Here is a 9516-nt window from a genome sequence, read left to right as displayed (position 1 = left end):
CGGTTTACATATATGCCTTTGTATGTGTATATGTATAAAATTCCTGTGGTGCTCGTACTTGCCTTACTCAAATATTGTAGTGCGCACTATGTTTCTTTCTATTGCACCGTTGCACAGCCACTTGATCGCTTTCTCAAGTGATCAACACTTTGTACACTGTACAGTACATCTTACACTTGGATATCAGCAAAAGGTTTTACGTTGTCAGTCTTAATTGTATCTGCGGATTTCATATATGCAATTGTAAACAAATCTGCTATACACAGTATACCTTCCCCTTGACTGCGGCGTGATGTATAGTTTTGTTGGCTTTGCTTAAATAAACTTAATAAATTATACATCACAGTTGGAAAAACTCTACACTGAATGAGTCTGTTATCTATATATAAATATAAAATCATAACATTTCTGCTGTATTCGGCATATTAGTTGGTGTCATTCTAATATTCATTTACGTATACTGAATCAATCGGTCTTCTCTGCGAGAAAGATTAAAGTTATACTGTTAATACTCAGACCAGGGCTCTCGAATACACCCCGGGGCAACAATTTAGAATGGTCTATCAGGAGATCCTCATTAAATGGTCACGGTTGCACTCAAAGTCAGGCTTCATCCATGATCCTTGATAGTATAAAATGAACCATCACTCGGTAGGTATTCCTGTATCAATCCCACAAGTTGTGCGTAGTGATTACTATTTATATTTATATGTATATGTTACGTATATGCATATGTATATGTATACGTATATATATATTTATATATATATATATGTGTGTGTGTGTGTATGGATGTATGTATGTATGTATGTATATATATATATATATATATATATTGTGAGTAACTTATTCAGTTCACGAACGGTTTAGAGTGATTTAGCGTTTGTACTTTATATGATCACAGTGTGTATTAGCTTACAGGGTTGCGAGGACTGATCACGTCACAACCTAAACTTATAAAGTCTTAACCTAGACATTGCCTGCCGCAGCCCCTCTGGTTACTGACACAACATCTTGTTCCTGCATGCCCGGACTCATCTGTAGGCCGCCACTTATTACTATATTCTACACTACTTTATACACCAGGCTACTATACAGTGTTATGCTCTTCCTCTATAGGCCTACTCATACCAAATCAGCTGTATACATAAACCAATATTATAAGACATACAACACTGTTCCATCACCCTAAAACTACCCCTCATACACCCGAGTCATCCAGCATGACTCATTACTGCACATGAGCCATCAAACATGACTCACTACTACACGCGGACCACACACATAATACAACCCCCCACTATGACCACAACTCTATGTCTTAGGGTGGTCATATTCTCAGTCAGTGTGTCCACATGCCGGATAGATGTGCATCCACGGGGACGTGGTGCCGCACTCTCCCTCTGACCGAAGCCAAATGAAGTCTCAGCCTACACGTTGCTACTTATGCTGTTCTACTACCTACGCCGCACGCCACACAACTATCGCCTCGGAATCTCGATACCTTCCAACGTCAATGGAAGCATACCCCACCTGCGAAACATATAACTGCAAAACGTCGCATCCCTCGCAAACTTCAAGCAAACAATGACCTGCGACCGAAACAACCTCCGCGACTGTTCAATGGGAAAATACTTCACGAGAATCTCCTCATGATCCTCATGCAATGGAGCCTGGTGAAACGGACCCGATGCAAACGGCAAGTCCGTGGCCGTCTGCGCTTCAACACAAAAGCTTTCCCATCTGCCCCACACCGAACTCTTCGCGTCCGCTCATCGACAAGCCTACGCCGTGCGCCTCAAGCGGTGACCAATCTCCTGCCGATACTCATATGACATCTCCTTCATCGGAGACCTACACAACAACCATGGCTCAAACTCCCCATGCGGCCGGTAACTAACAGCTTTCTGCTTTTTCGGTGGCGACATATCCATCCCTTGAACATGCGCCTTGAGTTTATCTATCATATATGAGAGAACAACGGCGCTACCTCTACATTGTATTTCAAGTGCGGTAGAACCTCAGCAGTCTTTGCTGGGCTATCATATCTGCAGCCAAAGCATGATCTACATCTCGAATTTTATAACGAACCCAATCACCCACAACAAAAGCTGGCACGTCCACACGCTGTAAATCAGCCGCTCTACGCTGAGACTCCTGCGCCTGCCGATCACGCTGCACTGCCACAGCATCACGCACCACGGCTTCTGTGCCACTCTCTGTCAACAACATCTCAAGCACACACTCCTGCAGCTGGTCCCGCTGAGTATGCAGATATGTACACCCAGTCATGTGAAAATACGGCGAAAATCCCGTAACCGAGTTCACCGACGCAACATATATGTCTGTGTCTGTGTCTTTGTCTGTGTTTGTGTGTGTTTATGTATGTATATATATATATGTATATATATATATATATATATATATACATATATATATGTGTATGTGCGTGTTTGTGTGTGTTTGTGTATGTTATATATATATATATATATATATACATCCATATATATATATATATATACATCCATATATATATATATATAAATGTATATATATATATATAGTTATGCGTGTGTGCGTATGTATGTATGTATGCATGTGTATACGTATATATGTACGTTCCAAAAAATAGTGCCAATTTCATACGAGCATATTATCCGTTAGATCGTATTTTTAATTGTTTTGGTTACTTTTCTTGTTCTTGTTACTTTTGATCGACTGCGGTCGCATGATCAGATGCGGACTTCCATATCCATGTCGATTATTGTTTGTCTGTACGAATTGCGGTGGCGGCTAGTGAAGTATATATCTGTATATATTTATGTCTATGGCCGGAACAAATGCCTTTGCACTTTCAGTTGTATCAGTGCAGTCTGTCTGACCAACAACATCTAAACTGTTAAATATACATGCTGTCCCAACACGCCTCTCAGTTAAAGCGCTCAAGGTCAGAGTAACAAATTATCTACTCAAGTATCCATTTGGGCGTCTACTTATATCGCTTATATACTTTTATGAGCAAGTCATTCGCATTCGAGTTCCCAGTATTACTGACTCTCTGCATCATGTGTATACAGCCAGACGTTTATGGCGATTAATTCTCTGCCAAGCGTACGTATATCTGGTGATATCCAAGACATCGCTGCGAGAGCTACCATCCACAAGGTTCTATGCCGGGTGGTTTCACAGCATTCAGCTGTCAGGTCAAATCGATGCACACCGTGGCCCCCCTAACTTCAGTAGTATCCATAGCATAATAAACGCCCTCTAATGTCGCAGATTCATTCACTCCGCTCGTCCCGCACTCTACCGTCTGCGTCCGAGATTGTGAATCGTTGACGTTCAAAACACTGTTAGAAATCTTAGCATCCTTATCGCCACTACCTGACTTGCTTCTCACGAACAAAGTCGCACTATAGTCGCTAGCACAAGACGTTAACGCCACACGGTTGTTGTGACCAGTCGTGCTGCGCAGCTGCCTACCCCGCTGTACGGCTCCACCACAACTCGTCGTACGCAACAAACGCTTTCCAATGGCCGCTTTCCGTCTTGATACGAAGCCTGCTGTATACTTACTCCCATTCGCACTGCTTGGCATGCTCGCGGACTCAGAAGAGTCCGAAGACTTCTGCAAGCCGCCAGCGTTGCTACTATGTTCATACGTGTGCGGGATGGTCCGATTGGTATGCGGAGATGGGTCACTCCCGCAATCCATTCGAGAACCGATGGGTCTATGTACTACAGCTTTCTGGTGATTGAAATTAGCTGCGACATATCTGAAGTAGTCTTCCTCTGCAGTCTTACGGATCCTTCTGAGTGAACCCCAGACATCGTGGATAGTTATCTTGGCGTCGGGGTCGACCACGCACGGGTACAGGACGCGCGGGTTGACTCGTCGAATAAATGCCTCGATTTCGGAGACCGAAGAATGCTGCTGATAAGGCACCAGATGCCAACCCTTCCCACACGGTCTGCAACAGGCCAGTTGATTTGGTGGGATTTCAGAGGATAGATATAAATATATGGAAGCGAATGAACACAGCAGAAGGTAGCAAAGAATGGTCGATCTTGCGCAGACTCACTCATCGCTTTTATACATTTTGCATGCCTGTGCAAGTTGCGTGGAGGCTGGCAAACGAACTTCTATGAACTACATAACGTAGCACGTAAAGGTAGCCTGCTTACCCCACGCAGCCACTCTTTCAAATGCCACCCTCAATGTACTATCAGTAAACCACCCACATACCCACACATCATCCTGCATATCTACTTTGTTCATACCTCTGAACATCTATTGGAGGCCGATAATCTAACTTTTGTATGTCGGGATCCCACATACGCGTGCCGGGATACCTACATCCATTTATGCTCAGGAATAAATGCCGTCTAGGTGTGTTCAGAAACTGCTTGCAACACGGCAATGGCAGTCCGTGCGAATTGTAGTAGTCTGGTTTTTGACCATCCAGTATATCGTGGTGTGCGTGTATTCGTGCTTTGGAGGGGTCGTTCGTAAACACATGGGCGAGGGCCGGATCACCCGCGAAGATTCTGAGCCAACATTCGTTCACATGCACCTTCTGCAGCACACAGTATAGGGGATTGGTATAAGGACGAAGTGAGCATGTGAGCAACAGAACCAACCAGAACATGTACAGGTGCATAGAACCAACCAGAACATGTACAGGTGCATAGGACCAACCAGAACATGTACAGATGCATAGGACCAACCAGAACATGCGCAGGTGCATAGGACCTACCAGAATATGTGCAGGTGCATAGGACCAACCAGAACATGTACAGGTGCATAGGACCACCCAGAACATGAACATATGCATAGTTTCTACATCGGACGGATGTCTGTTGCGAAATTTTAGGACCGCAACGTATGCGACTAACGCGCATGAACCTGAAATTGGGGCACTCGAAATACACTGGCGACGTCAGAACTCGACATCGCACATTTGCAGGATACACAAACGTGCAGTTCGGATTGCAGGCCATAGTCATCCACCCTCGTGCATTAATAGTAAGTATGAACGAGGAAAGGTCTTGGCATTTTACGAAACGTGCGCAACTGCTAAGCCAGACTGCAGCATAGCAAAATGGGATCCATGTTTAGTCGTAGAAACACTGTAGATGGTGATCCTGCGCTCCAGAGTATCATACACGTACATGAATTCATGCTTCAAGAGGCGTTCAATATCTTACCGTTTGAAATCGCTCGGCCATGGCCTTGAACAGCCGCTCAAACCCCACCATCTGCTTGCACTTGATGAACACACCGTCTGAAGCAGGCACTTGCGCAACCAGATCCAACACATGCCGCACGACGGCCGTCTGCAGGTACAGAGGGCGCGTATATCAATAAACAATAGAAGATATAGCTCAACAAAGATCGCTTCCTTCCTGGAAGTAGGATTCAATGATGATCATAATGATACTCTTACTGGAAGTATGATTCAATGATGATGATAATCATACTCTTACTGGAAGTAGGATTCAAAGATGATGATATTCATACTCTTACTGGAAGTAGGATTCAATGATGATGTTAATCATACTCTTACTGGGAGTAGGATTCAATGATGATGATAATGATACTCTTACTGGAAGTAGGATTCAATGATGATCATAATGATACTCTTACTGGAAGTAGGATTCAATGATGATGATAATCATACTCTTACTGGAAGTAGGATTCAATGATGATGATAATGATACTCTTGCTGGAAGTAGGATTCAATGATGATGATAATGATACTCTTACTGGAAGTAGGATTCAATGATGATGATAATCATACTCTTACTGGAATTAGGATTCAATGATAATGATAATGATTCGGAGGAGACTGGGGTCGACAGCTCGTTTATCAAGAAGGCAGACAACTGCCCGAATATACGGTTGAAATAGAATATAAATGGAGGGCACGGTTGAAATAAAATATAAATGGAGGGCATGTTACTGTCATCAGTATGTAGAGAAGAATCATGGACATGCCGAAGATGACCTTGTGGGCGTAGTTGCAACAGCCGTGCATGATTTAGACAGATACTGCAGATGGGTGCGGGCATGCAAGTAAAATACAGTTCATGAACTAGTTTTCGCCGCATAGGTCAGCTCCAGACGCAAATTAAAAATATTTTCAAATGATAATTATGTCCCTAAAATAGTATAAACAAAACATCCGAGTTCGGCAGGTGCTAAACCGTCCATACCCTGTGCGGTATGTACCAGGTAGGCCTGCCTGACGAACAGTGGGAGGTGTCGATGTACATGCAGTCTATCCGTTTGTCCACGTCCACCAAGGCGGGGGTTTCCATGACAACCACTTCCAGGGCAGAGGCCTCCAATCGAAAATCGCCAGTGTACAAGACGCGCCTGAGTATATATGAGAAGCGAGCATATACACGCCCAATAACAATATCAGAAAACAACCAGTCATGAAATACTTCCAGATAGGTATTGAATACTCATCTGCAGCTTGAAGTAGCGTGAAGGGAATATTAAAACCTTCAAATATGTCCGGATGGTCACCAATTTTGGATATCAGCCCCAAACACAAATACATAGGCTGTAGATGTTGCCTCTGGATGTAGACCGCATTCACATATAGCGCATTGCGGCCAAAGAATATTTACATATGTCAACCAAGCAGACCCAAAATCCAACTATGAGATTCCGGCAAGAAGCATCGACATACGTCTACCAAGGCAACCCACAACCCTAACTATGAAGTCAATAGCAATGCACATGGGATGGAAAGCGGCTACACGGGACTGGCATACGAACATACTACTCGGACAACTCATGCAGAATATAGCTGCATGGGGATCACCATAGAAATAATAGGCCGAATAATACATACGTACTATAATGCGATCGATTCAGTCTTAGAGTTCATATCAGGTCGCCTGCAACTCGCATTATGACGTGGTCAGCTACACAGAGTAGACGGATGATCATACTCTTATGATATCACCATATGACTGGTTGTCTCGTAGCATGATTTTTCTAAATCTACAGTCGCTCGTATGGTAAAGCAACCCACATACCACAATGTCAAACTTTTACAAAGTACTATGTCAGGGAGTAGTAACCATACACGTGTGTAACAAGCAACAGCGCAAATAAAATAAAAAACGCACAACTCCTAAACCAATGCACTCAGTACAACTTGCCTGTGCGCGCTATCGAACAGAAACATGCACGATCCTGGGCAGTGGTTTGCGTTCAGGGCTGTTACGTATATATCGTCTTGCACTCCCTCCACCTTTGTGGGGACACCCATCTCTAACGTCCGCAGATATGGCTCCAAATGCTTGTACCGGCCCTCGTATCCCAATTGAGTGGTTTGGTGTCGAGGTTTGTTCTGACTGCGCGAATGCGTTTAGTTAAAAGTAAAATGTAGTGATAGGTTAACATGTAATGACAAAACCATAGATTTGTTAAACGTTAGAAATGCAATATGAGATGATCCAACCGGCTCACTGAGGATATACGCATCTGTGCGGTGGAGTGTTTTTCCTACTGACCTCGGATTGTCAAGCGAGAAATGAAAGTGTTGTCAATAATTATATAATAGTATGTCGCCTACTGAGGCCTAGTCACGATACAGCGCACACAAACTACATACTCAGCAGCGAGAAATGTACTGGCATCTCTCCTATCAACTGGGTCAGGAAAATTGAGAAGAATGCGCTTCGACATCTCCGATACATAGATTATGTTGAAGTTGACGTTCCGACTATCCAGTCCATACATGTGGTCCAGATGGCAGTGCGAAAGAAACAGAGCAGCCGAAACCTGTGAGGTATAAAAACGCGATCATCTGTTAGTCTCAAGCGCAGTTAACTGGCGAGCAGTAGATGGGTAGATGAAAGCTGGCGAGGTTTGGGAGGCTATATCCAAGAACTAGTCCAGTCAGCAGGATAGAATAGGTGCTGAGAGATTATAGAGTGCACTAATATCATCATTGCCTTCAACCACGTTCGATCCAGTTCTAAATTTCGCCTAGGATGTGCTACACATTTCAATGTACTTTATAGTAGAGTATGCTACGTTGAATGTGTTAAGGCGGGTTGTACTGCCAGTGGCATCGCTTTACAGCTGAAACTCAAGACTAGCAGCTTGAACAACCAATCTTACACCTGATCAGGGTGTATAACCATCATACTTATATACACCATGACACTTTATCAGATACAGACATAGACACAGTACCATGTAGTATGTATTCTTCCGTACATACCGATGATGGCACTGACTCGGGAACCGATCCATAGTCGGAGGCTTCCAAATACGACGCCTTGAACTTGTCAACTATGATCTGAGTGCCAAACTCGTTTATGTAACCCTCGAAGGTACTCATTGTGATTATTATTTTGGTGTCGAACAGCTTCTATATGTCATATATAGAGGCAGAGCGAGTGGTCAGATGAGATGTGTAACTGGACATAGCCATTCACAGCTTGTAGAGTGATAGTCTACTATTGTGAATATTACTGGTGCAAAACAATATCACCACCCTCAAAGCTCCACACGTTAATAAAATAACACGGACGCAGAATATAGATATAGTCTCTCTAAGGATGGACTTGAACTCACATCCATGTGATAACAATGAAGCAGGCTATTTGCGTAGAGAAATGTGTTCTTTGTTTAGGAGGTTATGGAAATGTTCATGTAAACAAATTCGACAATAAAATATGTGTAGATCGACAAGAAACGGACCTGTCGGCTGTCGCCTCGACGGCTATGAATATCGTCACTAAATCGAGATGCCGCCAAAACCGGCGAAATATGCTATAAAAAAACACGCGCCAATCATCTCTAAATAGATCTATTCAGCAAAGGCATATGATATGTATTCAAGTACATCCTGTACCCCCAACATTTTTTTTATAAATAAAAAGTATTTGACACTCGCGAAACCTGAGGTCGGAACTCGGACCGTCTGATGAGCAGTCCTGACACCCATAAATATATATTTTTAAATACATACCATCTCTACAAAGTCCTTTCCTATTACAACAATACATAGCGGAAGTGAAGGACGTAGGCCCCTGGCGACACATATAGCACAATGACTGATCGAACGATATCTGACAAGCCCGCCCCGGGGGCTCGGGAAGTTGATCTGAACACACTACCAGTTCAGGCTTTGGCCAACCTGAAAGAGCAGACAGAAGAGGAGATTCAATACTTAGCACAATCAAAGTCACAACTAGAACTTGCCGCTAAAAAATTCGTTGTTGCGAAACGTAAGTTGACATTCTGTATTTGTATTTATCCTCGTATTGCAATCGGTTTGCATGGTCTTTTGAACCTATCAATGGTGTGGGGCTCAGGCGAGGAACGTATATATTCTTACGAAGTCTAAATATACGTATATATATATATACATATACACATATATATATATATATATGTGTGTGTGTGTGTGTGTGTATATATATATGTGTGTGTGTGTATATATATATATATGTGTGTGTGTGTGTGTGTGTGTGTGTGTGTGT

General features: G+C 43.2%; 3 protein-coding genes across 3 annotated transcripts in view; 2 read left to right on the top strand and 1 right to left on the bottom strand.

Annotated features, from left to right (window-relative positions):
* Nucleotides 1–1666: 1666 nt before the first annotated feature.
* SARC_02124 (hypothetical protein) lies at nt 1667–1900 on the top strand (the record flags this gene model as incomplete). The annotated part of the gene is made up of 1 exon (XM_014304141.1): nt 1667–1900. The coding sequence occupies one exon, from the start codon at nt 1667–1669 to the stop codon at nt 1898–1900; it is 234 nt and encodes a 77-aa protein (XP_014159616.1).
* A 1209-nt stretch (nt 1901–3109) lies between these two features.
* SARC_02123 (hypothetical protein) lies at nt 3110–6321 on the bottom strand (the record flags this gene model as incomplete). The annotated part of the gene is made up of 4 exons (XM_014304140.1): nt 3110–3971; nt 4282–4577; nt 5209–5337; nt 6217–6321. The coding sequence occupies 4 exons, from the start codon at nt 6319–6321 to the stop codon at nt 3200–3202; spliced, it is 1302 nt and encodes a 433-aa protein (XP_014159615.1). The 3' UTR covers nt 3110–3199.
* A 2762-nt stretch (nt 6322–9083) lies between these two features.
* The window catches only part of SARC_02122 (hypothetical protein), a gene marked incomplete at both ends in the record, with an annotated part of 2631 nt that continues 2198 nt past the window's right edge, over nt 9084–9516 (top strand). Inside the window, one exon of the mRNA XM_014304139.1 lies at nt 9084–9261. Within this exon, the coding sequence (XP_014159614.1) occupies nt 9084–9261 (178 nt within the window). The remainder of the gene's footprint in view (nt 9262–9516) is intronic.

Source organism: Sphaeroforma arctica (assembly GCF_001186125.1).
Source record: "Sphaeroforma arctica JP610 unplaced genomic scaffold supercont1.92, whole genome shotgun sequence".
Classification (NCBI taxonomy): domain Eukaryota; class Ichthyosporea; order Ichthyophonida; genus Sphaeroforma; species Sphaeroforma arctica.
Note: the sequence above shows the minus strand (reverse complement) of the source record. Positions and strands in the feature narration are given on the sequence as shown.